Source organism: Sminthopsis crassicaudata, chromosome 1 (genome assembly GCF_048593235.1).
Source record: "Sminthopsis crassicaudata isolate SCR6 chromosome 1, ASM4859323v1, whole genome shotgun sequence".
NCBI lineage: Eukaryota > Metazoa > Chordata > Mammalia > Dasyuromorphia > Dasyuridae > Sminthopsis > Sminthopsis crassicaudata.
In genome coordinates, this window is record NC_133617.1 from 398684656 (window position 1) to 398704284 (window position 19629).

Sequence of the window (19629 nt, forward strand, 5' to 3'; positions counted from 1 at the left end):
TAGAGAGAAAAGAGAAACTGGGCACAAATTCATGCAAAGTGAAACTACATCAAAAGATCAACGTATATAGCAAGACTAAATGACTTAAAAGTTACTTAAAATTGAGAATTTAAAGAAAGTTAAAAGAAAACACAACTTTAAATTTCCACATTGGAAAATGCTATAAAACATGAAATCACATTAAAATGATTTTATTAAGAATTATTCTCTTCAGGGAAGTTTTCAAAAGAAATTCGAGTTATTACTAATAAATAAAGAAATGTTAATTAAAAATTGCTCTGAGTTAAGATATCACATCTTAATTGGCAAAATTGACAAAAGCAAAATGATAAATGGTGATTTTGTGGGGGGGGGAGCACATTATTGTATTATTGTTGGGGTTGTGAACTGATCAACCTATTGTAGAAAGCAATCTTAAAAGCTACTAAAATATACGTGTCTTTTAACCCACTGATATCATTATTAGGCTAATTCCTCATTTCCAAGAAATGGGGAAAGTTCCTATTTGCACAAAAAGTATTTATAGTAAAACTCGTAAATACAAAGAACTGGAAACTAAAGGGAATGTCCATTAAATGGAGAATAGCTTAATAAATATGCCTGTAATGGAATATTATTATTTTGTTTAAAAAGATGATTTTAGAGAAACCTGAGAAGACCTTTGTGAAATGATGCAATGAGATGAGCACAATCAAGAAAATATATCATTACATCAATATTGAAAAAACCAACAATAATAAAAAACATAATAGAGGATTACTGAGGAAGAATGTTACCCATTTCAAATAACTTCAAAATGTCTCAAAACAAAGATGAAGCAACAGAACCAATAAAAGGACAAGGTGAAAAATTTTTCCACCTAACACAATTTAAAATTTCCACCTAAACAATTTAAATTTAAACACAATTTTCCACCTAACACAGTAAAAAAGATCTATGCAATTCTGAGGTACAACTTCACACTACTCAAATTGACTTAAGATGACAGGAAAAGAAAATGACAAATTTTGGAAGGGATGTGTAGGAAGACGGGAACACTAATACACAGTTCATGGAGTTGTGGACTGACCCAACCACTCTGGAGAGCAATTAGGAATATGTCTAAAGAGCTTTGACCCAACAGTCTCACTACTGGTTCTATATCACAAAGAGATCATAAAAAAGGGAAAAGAATCTACATGTACAAAAATGTCAGAACAGCACTTTTTGCAACAGCAAGTAACCAGAAACTGAGAGGATGTCCACTACTTAGGGAATAGCTGAATAAGCTGTGGTATATCAATGTTATGGAACATTATTGTACTATAAGAAACGATCAGCAGGATGATTTTCAGAGAGACTCACATGAAATGATGCAAAGTAAAATGAGCAGAACTAAGAGAACACTGTACACAGCAAACAATTCAACGATGAGATGATTCAGGTCAATGCCAATAGACTTGTGATGGAGAGAGCCATCTGCATCCAGAGAGAGGACTATGAGGACTGAATATGGATCACACCATAGTATTTTCACCCTTTTTGCTACTGCTGCTTGGTTTTTTCTTCATTTGATCTGATTGTTCTTATGCAGCATAATAAATGTAGAAATATGTTTATAAGAATTGCACATGTTTAACCTATATGGGATTACTTGCTGACTAGAAGGGAGAAGAGAGAGAGGGAGAAAAATTTGAAACACAAAGTTTTGAAAGGGTGAATGATGAAAACTATCTTTGCATGTATTTTGAAAAATAAAAGCTATTATTATTATATTTTTTTTTTTTAAGAAAAAAAGGTCTACCCCCTGGGGTGAGAGTCTGCTCTCAAGACCAGCAGGCCCCCACAAGCCAGGTACAGCACCAGCCATAGGGGCAATTGAATCGGCAACAATGGCAGTTTCTGGACTTTTCAGCCCCCCAGAATAAGATTAGTCACAAGGAGGATAGAACCTTTTTTCAGCAGGGGGATACAGAACTGTTACCTTGCGCATACATCAAAGTCCCAGAATGAGAAGAAGCAATTAGCAGCAGCAAGATCCCTCAGCAGAGCTCTAGAGCAAAAAAGTGCTTGTGTCATTCACAACCATGAGAAGAAGAGGTACATCCAGGGATGGTTGATAGCCAGTGAAAAAGAATGGAGATGGTTTGGAGTGTAGACCTCAAGATGATGAGTAACATATAATAAGGTTGGGGCCAAGTTTTAGAGAGCTTTAAAAATCTAGCAGAGAAATTTACATTTTTAGTTCACCTCAAAGACAAAAGAAAGCCTTTGATTTTACTGAGTAAGGAAGGCCTTTAATCAGACCAATGCTTAAAGAAAAGTACTTTGGCAGTTGTATGGAGGACAAGTTAGAGTGGGAAGAGATCTGAAGCAGGGAGAGTTATTAAAAAGTCATTGCAATCTAATCTAAGAGGGACATGATAGTCTATACAGAAAAAAGAAAGTGATTTAGGATAGGGCAGTTAGTGAGTATGACAAATGATGAGTGAGAAAAAGATATGGAGAAAGAACAATAAATAGGATAGGTAGAAAGAGAAACAAAAGAAAGAATATGATGAAAACCCAGAAAGGACAGAGTAGTTAACATTGCTGAATAAAGCAGAAAAATTGAGAAGGATGAGAACTAGTACTTTTAGCTAGGGCCGATGAATAATTAATTGTGGTGCTAACCTGTGGCATTAATTATGACTGCTAAAAGTACAACAACCTCCTGTAGGCATGTACCTTTCATAACTTATCACTAGTATTGGAGGTTTTAGAGGTATGAGACAAAGACACTTATCACAAGGCACTTTCATAAAGTTGGAGAACAAGGATCCAAAAGCTTAAATTTCAATGCAAGATTATCAACAACTCATACTCACAAATTTTCATGATTTGTAAACTGTTTTTTTCTCAGGACAATCTAGCGAGGTTGGTTTTTACCTCCATTATACAGATGAATTGTCTACGGTTACACAATTAATAAGTTTCAAGCAGAGTAATAAAATGGAATTATCTGTCTCCAATTGCAGTGCTCTATTACATCTGCTTCAGATCTATGAAAGCTTAAGCTTAAGTGTCAAATGAATGTTAATAGTTATAGATAACAATATGTTAAATGAGATCAGAATAGTTTAGGGCTGTTACATGACCTTTTTTTTTTTCTTGAACTAGAATATTTCTCATATAAGGGCAAAGACTATTGTTTATTTACTTAAAAGCTGGAGGGAAAGTTTGGTGCTCATGAAATACTTACAAGGACATTGATTTTTTTGGAACTAAAAGTTTAAAGCATACTTTAATTGCTTTTGTTGCTTGAATTTATTAATTTGATCCCTTCAGTAGACAAATTAATCAACTATACCACAACCACATCCCCATCTCCATTGTAGCTCTTTTTAAATGGCATTGATTGCCAAGAGATAAGGGGGAAAAATTGACAGCTTATCATTTGTACTCAATCCTTTAAAACCTCAATAAAAGCTTCTGCGATATGGCAACAAACACTTTCTTTGCTAAAACTTAAATTCCATTCCATTCATTCATTTCATAAATTTTACTGAGAAGCATATAAAATATATACCCAGGGGGATAATGACAACACAAGGTCTCTAACAATGAACACAACAAATTTTAGATGGATTTGATAATCTGGTGAGGTAATCATACCCAAGTTTAAATTTAAGAAAGGAAGGGAGGAGGGAGAGAAAAAAGATAGATAGGCAACAAGTTTAGAAAGAAAAACAAGGTGCAAAAGTAGTACTTACCTGTACTTGAAGCATCTCCAATGGAGAATAAAATTGTAAATTATGAATTGTTACTTAAAATTTCAAATGCATTTCTGTTTTACAACTTATTAGACTTAAATGATTTAAAGTACCCCTATTAATATTCTATTCCTTTTGATCTCAATTTTATTCCTTAAGTTCCTTATGTCTAAAAAGAACAAATATAGGTGCGTGACAAAATATTGCAAAAAAGGTTTAAATAGTGAGTAGGGAAAAAGATGCTTCTAGAAAGAAATTCATCAACTAAAAACTCTTTCAAATAACTATTAATTAACATTCACTAATACTATGTCCTGAAAAATCTCTCACCTTCAGGGAATTCTAAGGGAGGATAACATGTAAATAATTAAATATACAGAAATATAGATATAATATAGATTAAAAGGAATCTACTTCTTTGCCAACTTCACTTTCGCAATTCCTTGAATTTAATGCCTCCTCCTATTAATTTCCCTTTCATCCCCTGACAAATCTAAGATTTGATCCGTGCCTTCCTTCTTTCCACCAGATTCCTATTTAAAACCTAGAAAGTGGTCAATGAATAATTTTGATCCCTATACCTCTTAAAGCTTATTCTTAAGCTTCCCTTTACAATCTACTTTTCACTGAATGTTATGTAAAGAAAAAGATCAGTGTATCAGGATACCTAAAACATAGTTAAAAGGACCCTTTAAAATGTCCACACAGACAACTGGAAGAATTAAAGAGATCATTAACATTGTCTCACCCAGCAGACTAATCAAAAGTACAATATGCAACTAGTACAGAAATGCCTACCTTCCCCAAATTAACTTAAAATAATTTAAAAAAAATCTTTGTAATTACACAAAACATTTTAATTTCTAACAAGAAACTCAGGGTCTACACTCACCAAAATTCATTTGACCCAATTCTACATACTATACAGCCCATTATTACAAATGAAAAATAAATTCTTAATTCTTATTTTATGACAAATACACAGATCACAAATAGGTTATACAATTTCTTTAAAATTATCTTTCTAAAGTTTAACATACTCAGATGTTTTAATGATACTGCTACTAAAATATTAACATGTTAAGCACTTCTAACATGTGACTACTTAAGACAGATTATCAGAGAAGGAAACAAACCAAATCACAAAAAGTCTCAATATTATTTAAAATGTACCAAAGTAAAATCCAAATAATTGCATATAAAAAGATACTAAAATAAAAAGATATGTGGTCTAAGAAAGCTAAGAGTGTTCCATATAGATCAGGAAACAGCCTCAGGAACATAGGATATCTAGAAAGGTAGCATGGTGCAAGAAGCAAAACAAAGGTTGAAAGAATGTAAAAGGAACTTCTAGCTCTTCCTCCTGGTTATCTAAACAGATTTCTAACAAAAGAAAGTTACCTTAATACTCACTCCTTTAAAAATTGAAGACATTTTTTTAAAAAGAAAGGGGAAAAAAAAGCTGCTTGATGTTTCTTCAACAGTTCTTTTCCCTTTCTTTTATTTGAAAATAGGAATGCTTCAGATTTCTGCTTTAAACACTAAAAAAAACACACAAAAAAACTTAGGAGTAAACTAAAAGATAAATATAAAATTAAACTAAGAAAGAGATAAACATCTTTTTGAAAGTTACTAATATTCTTTTTTTAAATTTTTTTTTTATCTTAATAGTTTTTATTTACCAGATATATGCATGGGCAATTTTACAACATTGACAATTGCCAAACCTTTTGTTTTAATTTTTCCCCTCCTTCACCCCCCCCCCTCCAATGGCAGGTTGATTAATACATGTTAAATATGTTAAAGTATAAATTAAATACAATATATGTATACAAGTCCAAACAATTATTTTGCTGCACAAAAAGAATCGGACTTTGAAATAGTGTACAATTAGTCTGTGAAGAAAATCCAAAATGCAGGTAGACAAAATTAGAGGGATTGGGAATTCTACATAGTGGTTCATAGTCATCTCCTAGAGTTCTTCTGCTGGTGTAGGTGGTTCAGTTAATTACTGTTCTGTTGGAACTTATTTGGTTCATCTCATTGTTGAAAATGGCCACATCCATCAGAATTGATCATCATATAGTATTGTTGTTGAAGTGTACAACAATCTCCTGGTCCTGCTCATTTCACTCAGCATCAGTTCCTGTAAGTCTCTCCAGGCCTCTCTGAAATCGTCCTGCTGGTCATTTCTTACAGAACAATAATATTTCATACTATTCATATACCACAATTTATTCAACCATTCTCCAATTGATGGGCATCCACTCAGTTTCCAGTTCTGGCCACTACAAATATTCTTGCACATACAAGTCCCTTTCCCTTGAAAGTTATTAATATTCTTAACTAAGGCTCTGAGCTATTGTGATTGAACTATGTACACCTTAAAAGCCTTCATATTGCCCCTAGTGTGGCACAGATCATTCACTTAATAAATACTAGTAGATTAACTGATCCATTACATAAATTAAAAATTTCAGCTAAGTAATGATTTACTATTTAAAATTTAAAACACTTTTGTTGAAAGTATTATTGACATATAGTGCATTCTTCATTCATTTTTATTAATGATTTAATCTTTGAATAAGGCCAACTTAGCCATAGAACATATTATGCAAAATCATTAATTAATTAATCAAGTAATAAGCTTTCAAGATCTTATCTTACTGTCAATATTCATGACGTCTTTTCAATATCCTTCTTTTAATCTGTTTTGGTCTAAGAAATCAAACTAGGACTGTTAAAATTATATATAAATTAATATATTAAGTACCTACTATGTGCCAGATGTCATATATAGTCAAAAGCAAAACAGTCCTTACTTTCAAGCAGCTTACGTTCTTTAGGATGACATACATGCCTGTGTGTGTGTGTGTGTGTGTGTGTGTGTGTGTGTGTGTGTGTGTGTACACACACCTATAAACAGCAAAAAAGATAACGTTATAGCATTTCCAATCCCTCTGATTTTGTTCGCTTGCATTTTTTATTTCCTTCACAGGTTAATTATACATTATTTCAAAGTCCAATTCTTTTTGTGCAGCAAAATAACTATGTATATATGTGTGTGTGTGTGTGTGTGTGTGTGTGTGTGTGTGTGTGTGTGTGTATATAGTATATAGTATTTAACATATACTTTAACATATTTAACATGTGTTGGTCTACCTGCCATCTGAGGGAGGGGATGGGGGGAAGGAGGGGAAAAAAATGGAACAAAAAGTTTTGCAAGGGTCAATGATGAAAAATTACCCATGCACATATTTGTAAATAAAAAGCTATTTAAAAAAAAAAAAAAAAAAAAAAAGGTAATGTTAGAGAAGAAGATGAACAGTATTGAGGGAGGGAGGGTGTGAACAGCACAGGAAAAAAAACAAAGAAAAGCTGGTGGGGGAGAAGGCCTTAAGCCTTTATGTGGCACTTTATAAAAATCCAAAGGATTCCAAGAAATTTAAGTGAGAAAATGCTTTAAAACACAAAGAACACAGAGAAAACAAATACAAAGGCAGGAACTGAGAAAAGCAATTTTGTGCCACAGGAATAAGAGGACTGGTTTAGCTAGACTGAAGAGAGCCCAGATATGAAGTTATGTGTAAAAAGACTGCAAAAATGAGAATGGATTAATCAGAAGAGTCTTAAAAGCTCCAAAGAAGTATTTATATATTGTGTAAACCTAGAGTTTGACAGGACAGGAGATAATTGTGAATAAATTTAATAATGGTTAGAGCCCTCTTCTAGAGTACAAAGATCCAAGTTGCCTCTGCTTAGTGCAGCATACCTCATATATTGGGTTTTGTTTTCAACCACAGATTTACTTCATACTGTTCTGGAGAACCAAGAGATTCTTCGGAAATATAATTAGTACCATACTATGCTACAGACCGGAATACGCAAATCTTCAACCATTCTAAAAATTTGCTTTATTCGAAATTCTTAAAAGCAGGGAGTAAATGTCAAAAGTTTTGGAGAATAAATGAGGTCTAGATAATGAGTAAAATTACTATATGTTTAGTAATCTTACAATTAAATTCCATTTATATAGCACTCTACAAAGTCCTGAATTTTTTTCTTTAGCATTCTAAGCTGTTCGAAATTCAAACATGTCTAAGATTCCTTGAGAAAAAAAATAAAACAACAAAAATCCTTTATTCTGCAGAAATCATGGACAACATTGATGAGCACTTCACATTTGTAAGCAAGCAAATACTAATCAGCAAAACAAATGACCTTATAACAAATGTACATCAAGATCAGTCTGTGAACCATCAACCCCACTATAAAAAATCCAAACTCTGGTTCAAGCTTCATATAAAATAGTTTCTTTTGAAAAGCTAATTAAATCAAAGTATGGATGGATTTGGAATGTTATTTTAATCAAATATAAATCAAGTTTAGAAACTGTTTTTACTAACCTCACTCTCTAGACTAGTAGCTTAGGCTAGGTCAAGGAGTCCAAGGTAAGTGTTAGAGCCTCCCTCAAGAGTTTACTTTCTTGGAAAATGCCATCCACATCCAGAGAATGAACTATGGAGTCTGAATACAGATTGAAACATCCTATTTTCACCTTTTTTTCCTTTCTTGTGCTTTTCCCATTTTGTTCTGATTCTTCTTTTACAACATGACTCATGTAAAAATATGATTACTATGATTGCAAATGTATAACCTGTATCAGATTGCTTGCTGTCTTAGGAAGGAAGAAGAGAAGGAAAGCAGGGAGAAAAATTTAAAACTCAAAAATAATAAAAGAGAATGCTGAAAACTATCTTTAAATATACTTGAAAAAAAATACTATTAAATGTGGGAGGAGTGAGGGGGGGTAGGATGGGGTAGAGTTTACTTTCTTTAGAGCATTTTCCATGGAGTTTAGTTACCAAGAACCCTCGGATATGTCTTAAAACAGACAATTCCAGAAGTGATCCAGGATATTCAAGGGCTCTTTAACTAGGGCTTTAGAAATAAGGGCTAAGCAACATTAGTAACCAACAAACATTACTTCTCAAGATTACTTTGGGAAACATCAAATCAGTACATTTTAAGATATTATACTGATCTTTTATAAGATCAATATCAAAAATAGCAGGAAAATATAAAAAATAAAAATTTCTTATCTCAGTACATAAAAATGTTATGCTCTATTTTCATTTAATTAGGTTTGTCTCAAATTTAAGACTGCAAAAATGTAAATATGCTCATATGACTACGTATATATATATATATATATATAACATAGGCCTAATACATGGCAAGAACTATTTGTATTATATAAAGCTTACTGGAGAAAATTCAAATTCATAAATAAATCATAAAAGTATCCATTGATAGACTGACTCTAGCTAGGCCAAGCATCCTATCCACTGTACCATTTAGCCACAATTTTATTTATTATTTACTTATTTTACTCTATCTATCTATCTATCTATCTATCTATCTATCTATCTATCTATCTATCTATCTAAGAGTATAGATGTCATGACATTTATTAAAAGGCATGCTACAACACTGTAGTTGTTAGGAAAAGAGTTAAGTATAGATAATCAAGTAATAATCAGCAAATACACAAACTTAAGAGAAATGGAATATACTGTAGTATACAGAAGCTTGAATTAACCATGCACTATGCAGTTAGAAAATGTTTCTTTAATATTTTATCTTCTCTTTGCATTTATAACAGAAGTCATTTCAACAGACATGGAATCCTTTTTTCCTCCAATGCCACAAATGAAAGCTGGTACTGTTGCTTATCAAAATACACAAGACAATTGATGTTTTTATATAAAACCACTTTATACTTTAACTGGTTCCCAAAAACTTTTTTTTTTTTTTGAGGGCCAGGTAAAAAAATGTTACAAATATTTACAGCATTTTCTTGTGTTAGATGAACATTCTTGCAAACTGAAAAAGGGAATTTTATGAACAGACCATGTAAAACACGATAGAATGTCAGAAGCTCCTAGCTGTGCTAATTTTTTTTTCTTGAATACAGTACTGAAAATAATCCATTATCCCATGCCTTTAACCCAAATCAATCTGTTCACATTTAAACTCCCATTTTTCACTAGGTGGTCCATTCACCAAATAGAAAAGGCCACGATGCATTGGGTCTTTTTTCAGAAAGGAGCTTGGGGGAGAGTGGGGAAATTTAACAGAATGTCTCAGTAAAACCAGAACAGTCTTTGGTCAGAGCAATGAGGTGACATTCTGATGCAAGAACTTGCTTAGTCGGCAATATTTATGATTTGTGCTGCTACAGATTTGGGATGAACCTTTGAAGGATTTGGTTAACAATGTTAAAAAAATAACAACAAACAGAAGTCTGGAATGTGATTAAAATGACAGTATGAAAGTAACTATTTAAATATTCACTAATATTACAAACAATGCAGAAATCCAAGAACTTAAAAAAAAAAAAAGTTTACAGTGCTGATCTAAGTTTGTTGGAAAGAAGCTTCTGAGCATAGCTAGCATCTTCAAGGACACTGGACTAGGCCATTATCTCACTAGGCCATATGCCCCAAATTAGAAAAGATACCACGACCACTTACAAAGATTTGAAGCAGCTCTATTCCTAGATTCCTGCACAATGCTATAAAATGAATATGGTAAATAGCCACAATTTTAAACAAAGTTTTAAGTTCTGCATTCTCCCCAAAGCTTTTGCCTCATCTCAGTGAAGTTTTTTTCTCCTCAAGGTAACACCTACCTACAGAAATTGTTATCTATTTATTTAAGCATATACTACTTTGTATTATAGGGTAACTATCGATGACATATTGGCATTTTTTAGGACAGCAAAAGAGAAGGGAAAGCTTACCTTTATTCAGTTTGACTTTTTTTTTAAAACAGGCAAGCATCAAACAATAAACAAAACAGAGTAACTAAAGTGGTTCCACACAGTTATTTCAAGCTAAAAGAATTCTTCCTTCACCAATATGTTCAATTCAATTACAAAAGCACATAATAAAAACGATATTTATTGAAATCAAATATATTTCACTCAAATCTATAACTTACTTTGAAATGGAAAATGTATTCATTTTTTCTTAAAAATCAAATAAGTATCAAAAGAGTGAATCCTAGAATGATGACAATCCCTATCTTTCTCAGTGACTTCAAATTATAAAATCACCCTTGAAAAACTCTATATTATGACTAGTAAAAAAGTTGTGGTTCACCACTTAAGAGTAGCAACACTGAATCAATTTTCACAGCAGTCATAGCTACTAGCATGTTGGTTGTTTTTTTAAACCACATGAAATTTTTTTTTTTAAATAAAAACCACATAAGACCATCAAAGGGAAAAAAAAATATCACAAAAATTTGTAATGACTGTGGCAGTGCATATTCAGAAAGATAAAAATTGCCCAGAAAACCACACCCCCAAATCTAAAGTTGAAAGTAAAATATCTATATGGCCTAAAAATACTGCTTCTCATGTATCAGGTACTTTACACTATCAACAAGAAGTTATTGCTCAAAAAAAAAAAAAAAGCTTATTTCTAGAGTCAAAGGATCTTATAACAATGTGGTTGTTACACATAAATTATATTTATTCACAACCTGAGAGGTAGAGTGACAAGAATCCTTTAAAACACCCAACCACACTCACACATAATCTACATAGTTCTCTATCACTAATGTGGGTAGGAATTTTTGGAGAAGCAAGCAATATTCACTCACCTACTAGAAAAATTCAGATATAAGTCATATAAATGCTTCTGAAATATGCATACAATGAAATGTATTATGAACAAAAATAAAAAGAAAATGAAAATTTAAGTAACCTAAATAAATTAGAAGAAATTGTTCCTTAAAAAACAATTACATTGTTTTTTTAAGTGAAAATTTCTTTATGAAAAAATTCTCTTTTCACTATTTCAATTTATCTTTTGAGTGAAACTGGATATTCATCTTAGTTACTATAAGTGAGGTAAATGTATAATACCTTTTCACCTAAATATCCAGGCATATCCAGGTAGTGATACATAAGGAGTGATAACAAAATCCTATACAAGAAAATGTAATGCTGACTCCAGCACAAATAATCCATAATACCTTACAAGAACAAAGGTCCCTTTAAGCTCTTCATGCCACACTGAGAAAGAATGAAATAAAAGCAGCAAATATATACTATGCTATAGACAAAAGTAAAAACTTTAAGAAGATAATCAGGAATTATGATAAATAATATTCATATGTAAAACATTAACTTTGAAAATATAAAAAGTTGCTTGGTGCTTATGCAAATGGTGATATCTGCTAGGAGAAGAAATAAAAATTATAAGAGAAAAAGATCAAGTTTATATGTGTGTGTGTATATATATGTATCATTTCTCAAAACGGAGGGACCCAAGTGAAGATAAGAAAGGGACAGAGGGACTCCTTCTGAAAAAAGAGTAAGGAGATAATTGTATAATTATAATAATTCCAAAATCCTCCTAAAACTGCACAGTCAGACTACATACTAAATTGTTCAACTATGTAAGGCCAGGTTTATAGGATAAAAAGCTAGACCAGAGTACAGATGAGGCAGTTATTTTGGTCTTCTTGTTAAGTACGAATCACTGAGATTATTTTGGTCAAATGTTACATAAAACACATATTTAATCATACCATGACAAATTTAGTGAAAAAGTATAACTGAAACTGCCACAAAAGCACACTTATGTTTTTGATTTCTAAGATTGACACAAAAATAAATATATTTCTCACACAAGTATATGAAGCATCCTACTCAACATAAGTAATCAATGAAGATGACTTTTCCCATTTCAAATTATCCTATCTTCCACATGCAATGTTATCTTATTCCAAATAAGTTACTTAAATTCAAAATCTGAGTTTGATTTGTCTCTCCAAAAGAGGCACAATGGGTGGAACTTCAGGTCAGGTACAAAGGCAATTGTAACTAACTCCAATTTCCCTTTTTCATTAGCCCAAACCCAAATATAAGAACACATGAAATTCCAAAATGCTATTTTAGGAAAATCTCCTACATTGCTATATAACATAACGCTAAATCAATAATATTAATTCTTGATCGTACATCTCCATGACACTCTATGGTCAGCAGTATCCTCTACTCTTTCTTTTATATATGTTAACTTCTATGAAAAACTTCTAAGTTTTATACCCATCTTTCCCAATGATCACTTACGTTGTTGATTTCGCTTGTCACTGGCATTTTTCAAAGGGAGACACACAGGACAATCATGCCGCGTGCAATTCTTCCAATGGGAGATGATTTGTCGAGAAGATGCACAATGGGCAACTATGACCAGAAAAACAATGAAATGTTACTTTGCACCCCAAATTTTAAACTTAGCTTTACATTTAATTTTAAAAGTTTAAACAAAAATATAAGTATGGAGACAGACAAAGAGACAGATAGACACAGATATAGATATGTCAGTTCTTGTAGCACTATTCTCTGATTTCAAATCAGAATCATCAAATGTTAATGAACACTGATTCTTAGGATTTTTTAACCACCAAATTCTGCCATTATCAATGCCGAAGAACAGCAAAATATTAATGGTCCATATAGTATTAATGTCAGTTTACACTTTTTATCTGTTCTATGAGTTGCTGAGACAAAACAATATATCAATTAGTGGTCAGCTTTCTGGTCATGAGCCATATGAGATGTAACTAAATTGGTCCTTAAGACAGGAAAAATAGTCTAATCACCAAGAACATACTTGAAGTCATACTTCTAAAATCAGTAAAAGTAACTAGATTCAGGTACCTGTGAATTAAATCAATTGACAAAGAAGCTGGTACGAAAACAAGATTGGTCAAAAGCTCCTTTTTAGGGAGCTAATTTAAAAGCACTGATTTCATTGTATATCCAAAGACATCACTTTGTGGGAATGGATGATATGTAATCAGCTCTATCCACTGGATCACTCAACAGCACTAGTAATTGAATATTCAAACTAGTAAGATCATAAATCTAAGTTTCCATGAAGATAAAATAGCAATTAATATTTAATTAAGGAAAAAAAAAAAAAAAAAACAGTTCAAACTCAATTGGCATAATGTGTTCCAAGAGTTTGTAAAACAGTTGCTTGAAATTCTGCACTTACTTTCTCATGAAAATATTATTAATGGTACTTAGGTTTAGGTCAACAAAATTAAATTTAAAGTGTTAAGTAACTGAGCATTGAGTAATTGAGCATTATGAATGAAGAACAGTATCAAACAATACTATCATATTATTATTACTTTATTTTATTTTTTGCTGAGGTTATTGGGATTAAGTGCCTTGCCCAGGATCACAAAGCTAGGAAGTGTTACATGTCTGAGACCAGATTTGAACTCAGGTCCTCTCTCTACTGCACCACCTGGCTACCCCCTATCAAACTACTATTAAAAAAAACATACAAAACAAATTTTTTGGAAGAAATTTTTAAAAATTGATCTTGAGCGATGATATTTAAGGAAATAAAGGATGAGACAGATAAAGAATTACCTAGTTAAATTCTTAACATTACTCATATACCTAACAAACATGGATCACAAATGGAAATGATAGAAAGGGACAGAAAAAGGATAAATTTTTAAATGGGCAGTGAAGAAGAGACTGTTCTCATAACAATTGGACAAGAGATAGGAGAAAAAGGAAAAAAGATATTTATGTACATGTGAGAAAATCAACTTCATGTAAAACTGAATGAATTTTTTAAAGTAAAATAAATCTAGTTGGCACATGAGAAAGAGCACAGAAGTTTAATGTAGGAGGACACACGTTTAAATTCGGTCTGAGAACAATTCTTGAGAAATCATTTAACTTGTTTGCCTTAGTTTCCTCATTGATAAAATGGTAATAATAGTGGCAGCTACCTCCTGGGGTTGTTGTGAAGATGAAATGAGACATATTTCTAAAGCACATGGCAAATAATAGATTGCATATAAATGTAGGTGTTATAATGAAAGGAAAATTGAGTAAGTACAAATAAGCAAGACCCTCTTCAAAACTGGGCCAAAAACATAGGTTGAACCATTTCACTTTTAATGCTCAGCAAAATTAACTTATAAGGAAGTTTGGTTGGTTTTTGAAATAGGGAAGGAGGTACATCTAGAACAAAATATATAATGGCAGCTGGATTTATACATTTTAGATATTTGAAGAGCAAAGGTTCATGATGTAGATTAAGGTCTATGATTCAAAAGAAAATCTGAGACATCTACAACCTGCTGAATATGTTGCAAATATGACAAACAAAATCTGTGATAAAGATAACAAAATACACATACCCTGACCTCATGTTGATTACTGTGGTCTAAAGAAATAATATTCCAGAAGACTGGTATTTCCAATAGAAACATTATAAAGTAACAAAATACAGTATAGCATTTTGGAAGAACTTCACAATGACAATTTTGGGCTAAGAGAAGAAAAGGGGAAAAAGAACATGCTTCTGAATACAAAATACAATGTCCTATAGGAACTTCATCTGATGATCTTGAAAAACTATGTCTCATTCTCCTATCCAGCAGCTTATTATTATAATGGTACTACCTGATGTTAAGATTATAGAATTGTAAAAACATTTACCTGGGCTACTTCAAATATGGAACAATAAATATAGAAAAAATTTCATGGCAACTTTTTTTGGAAGTGGGATTTTAGAAAAATACACTTACCTTGACAAGCTTTCCCAGCCTGACAATGTGTCATGTGATTTAAAACATTTTTCATGGTTCGACAGTGTGGCAGAGAACAGGCCCGAACCTCTCCATTTGCTTGTTCTCGTCGCTGACATTTATGGGCATGAAGCAGGAGTACCAGCTGCTGCTGTATCAGTTTGCGTTTCTCAGGATCTGCAGTAGGTCCAGTCGCCATTGCTTGTGTTTGTACAATTCCTACTTGTTGTACCTGTGTTTGCATTTGAGACTAAAAGAAGGAAAATAAATTTAATGAGTCAAATGTTAAAATTCATGATTTAAAAAGGGATAATCATTAAGGATGAAATTTAAATTAATTATATCATAACCTATCTCCATAGGTAGCTTTTAAAAACTTGACTACTTTTCATATTCACTATGCTAAAAGGCATAAAAAGTAATAATTGTTTAGGCTGCTACTTTTGTTGTAGTAATACTTAAAGTCCTATGGATGAATTGATGTAAAAATAACTTTTTGCTTAGTCATATGAAATACAAAAAATTTTAAAACTGCTAAATGAAATAAAATGAGGCATTTTAAACAATTATCTGGAAAAAAAAAATCACATATTTATTGCCTATAAGAGATTTAGATGAGATAATTTATCAGTAGTTTCATTCTTTATCAAAGTACCACCAATTAATAATCTTTTGAGAAAAAGCTGCTGTAAGTGATTAAGATGAAAAGAATTTAAATTTCCATCAAAGGAATTTCCAATATTTTAAGTGGTATTACTTTACTGTATTGAACCACAAGATACTTCATACTTCCTAAAAGTCCACCTCCAAGTTTCAAATTTACAGGGAAGAAATCCTGAGTGATTCTTTAGTCCAATCTTCTTAGTAGAAGCTCAGGGAAGTTGAGATTCATTAAAAATTAATGAGAATTAAAATCATTTTTGGTTTAAGGTTCCCCCCCCCCAATATTTTTTTTTAAAGAAAAGAGACTTGTTTTTATATATATATAATTTTTTTTAAAAAAATACCTAAGAGAAAGGTCACAAGGCACTACACCTCTCACTTTGTGGCTTGGTACTCTAAATTGTAAGTGTATTATTTCTAATACTTAACAGTCCTCTAGACTGTTAAATATGCAAGCAAAATGACCTCCTATATAGAAAAGAGTAAGGTAAAGAGAAAGGTAAAGAGTCTGCATACCATGTGTTTAACTTCGGAGAAGAGAAAACTCAAGAGGTCTAAATTTGCAAGTATTTGAAAAGCTGTCATGTCAAGGAATGCTCATCATAAAATCTAAGCAGCCAAACACAATGAGTAAAGTTACAGCACAACAAAAAAGATCTGTCCAAACAAAAATAGGCTGCATTTAAAAATAATAATAGAAAAGATGAGATTTCTTAGAAAATTAGACTCATCATGCAAAAATGGGCATGATAAAAGTAGAAATAGTAGGAAGAAGAGATTAAGGAGAAGTGGTTAAGAATTCACAAAAGAACTATATATGAAAAATCTTTATATATCTTAATAACTATGATGATATGGTACTGATGTAAACAAAGCCAGACATCCTAGAGAATGAAGTCAAGGGAACCTCTAGTGGAAGGAATGGAATTCCAGCTGAGCTATTTAAAATCCTAAAAGATTATGCTGTTTACCAGTAAATTTGGAAAACTCAACAGCCAGTAGATTGGAAAAGATCAGTTTCTAGCCCAATTCTAAAGAAGGGCCATGCCAAAGAATATTCAAATTACCAAACAACTGTGCTCATTTCACACAATAGCAAGGTTATGCTTAAGATTCTACAAAATATAGGATGATGACTGGTTTTGCTTAATTTTCACAAATAATCCAATTATTAAGAACATGTGTATTAAGTTTGATCAAAGTAGAATAAAAAAAATTTATGAATTAAAAAAAGGAAAGAAAGAAAGCTGGGTTTGCAATATGCAAACTGAGAACTACCTGAATAGGAGGCTAGTTTTCAAAGATACAGAGAAACTAGAGACCAAACATCTACTTCTGCTTAACTGACTATAATCATTGACTGTGTGGATCACAACAAAATGTGCCATGTTCTAAATAGATGGAAGTACCACATCATCTTATTTGTCTTCGAAAAACTTCAAACATGGAACACCTATTAGTTTAATACTGGAAATGGAGTACAGACAAGGCTACCTATTGTTACCTTATTTAACATATATGCAGAGTACATTATGCAAAATGCCAAACCTGGGTGAATTTAAAGTTAGATTTAAGGCTGCTAGGAGAAATAAAGAATCTCAGATATGTAGATATCACCAATCTGATGGCAGAAAGTGAAATGGAATTAAGTTTCTTGCTGAGGGTGAAAGAGGAAGAAAGTATGTAAAAAGCTGACTTGAGGCTTAACACTAAAAAACAAAACAAAACAAAAACCTAAAAATTAAAAAGAAATAATGGCAATTGGTCCCATCACCTCTTGGCAAATGAGAAGGCAAAGAAAGGAAGCAATGCCAGATTTTATATTCTTGGATTCAAAGACTGCTACTGAAGCCATAAAATGAAAAGATGCTTGTTTCTTGGAAGGAAAAGCTGTGGCAAATCTGGAAAGCACATAGAACCACAGAGATATCACTTTATCCACAAAGATCTACATAGTTAAAGGTATGGTTTCTCTACTAGCAATGTATGACTATTATGTTGGATTATAAGAAAAGCCGTGAAATTGAAGCTTTCAGATTATGGCATGGAAGATTTTTGAGTCTGTTGAACAGAATGGAGGTCAAATCAGTTAGTAATTAAGGAAATCAATTTACTCTATTTACTGGAAGGTCAAATACTAAAGCTGAAGCTTAAACATTGTGGTGCATATTGCAAAAATAGGACTCATTGGAAAAAAAATCCTGATTTTGGGAAAGACTGAAGGCAAAAGTAAAAGATAATGGCAAAAGATGAGATGGATAGACAGCATCACAGAAACTCTTGAAAGAGACATAGATTAGATTTAATATGTTTCACATGTATTGGATTACCACCTGCCATCTACCGGAAGGAAGGGAAAATTTGTAACAGAAGGTCTTGTAGGGTCAATATTGAAAAATTACCCATGCATATGAGGAAGAAAGGAGAGAGGGAGGGAAGGAGAGAGGGAAGGAGAGAGGAAAGGAGAGAGGGAGGGAAGAAAGGAAGGGAGGGAGGGAAGGAAGGGAGAGAGGGAGGGAGGGAGGGAGAGAGGGAGGGAGGGAGGGAAGGAAGGAAGGGAGGGAGGGAAGGAAGGAAGGGAGGGAAGGAAGGAAGGGAGGGAGGGAGGGAAGGAAGGGAGGGAGGGAGGAAGGGAGGGAGGGAGGGAAGGAAGGGAGGGAGGGAGGGAGGGAGGATTCTCACAGATGTTATGGGCCAGAATTTGAGACAAGGTAATCTTCTTGGTTTAAACCTTTAAAGGAGTTTACACTTTTAAAGGAGTTTGCTCATTGGTTCTGTAAGAGTTCCCACAAGCCCATCTTCTGGGAAGATATAAGGAGCCAACACTGAGTAGAGAAGTCAGTCTGGAAGTATTCTGATGTGAGTCAAGGGGAGAACTTCAGGGAAGCTCCAGGAGATTCAGAGATAAAGGATTCAGTGGATTCACAAGTCTAAAGGAAAAGCCTGCTCATGGACTTCCAGGAGATTCACAACTAGGATTGAATTCTGGGAAACCCATAATCCCATACTCTGGGAGGCAGAGTCTGAAGCTGGCTGGAGACATTCTGACAGGAAGAGATTCAAGACTTTGAAGGGCACAATAAAGGATACGGATTTTAACTCCTGTATGGATTTGGGATTAAAGAATTGAACTAAAATTAAAGCTGCCTCCAGAAGCCTCCCCAAGAAAATCTGCCCCCAAGAGAATGATTGTAATCTAGAGAAACAGAACTTCACAGAGGAGAGGAATGGTGAATGTTGAAAACTATCCTTGCATATATTTTGAAAATAAAAAGCTAATTTTTTAATTGATTTTTTTTCTGGTTATACATGTACGTTAATTTTTAATACACATTTCTTTATGAATTATGTTGGGAGAGAAAAATCACAACAAAAGAGAAAAACCACAAGAGAAAATAAAAGCAGAAGAAAAAGAAAAAAATGAACATAAAATGCGTTGATTTATATTCAGTCCCCATAGTTTTCTCTCTTAATGCAGATAGCATTTTCTATCCAAAGTTTATTGGAACTGCCTTGGATCACTGAACCACTGAGAAGAACCAAGTCTTTCATAGTTGATCACTGCACAATCTTGCTGTTACTGTGTACAATGTAT

General features: G+C 32.8%; 1 protein-coding gene across 4 annotated transcripts in view; it reads right to left on the bottom strand.

Annotated features, from left to right (window-relative positions):
- Positions 1 to 19629, bottom strand: part of CREBBP (CREB binding lysine acetyltransferase) — a 152105-nt gene that overhangs the window by 56842 nt on the left and 75634 nt on the right. For all 4 annotated transcript variants that reach the window (XM_074279993.1, XM_074279995.1, XM_074279992.1 and 1 more), the window contains exons 4-5: positions 15372 to 15621; positions 12880 to 12993 (exon numbers count right to left, since the gene is read on the bottom strand). In XM_074279993.1, coding sequence (XP_074136094.1) covers positions 12880 to 12993; positions 15372 to 15621 — 364 coding nt within the window. The remainder of the gene's footprint in view (positions 1 to 12879; positions 12994 to 15371; positions 15622 to 19629) is intronic.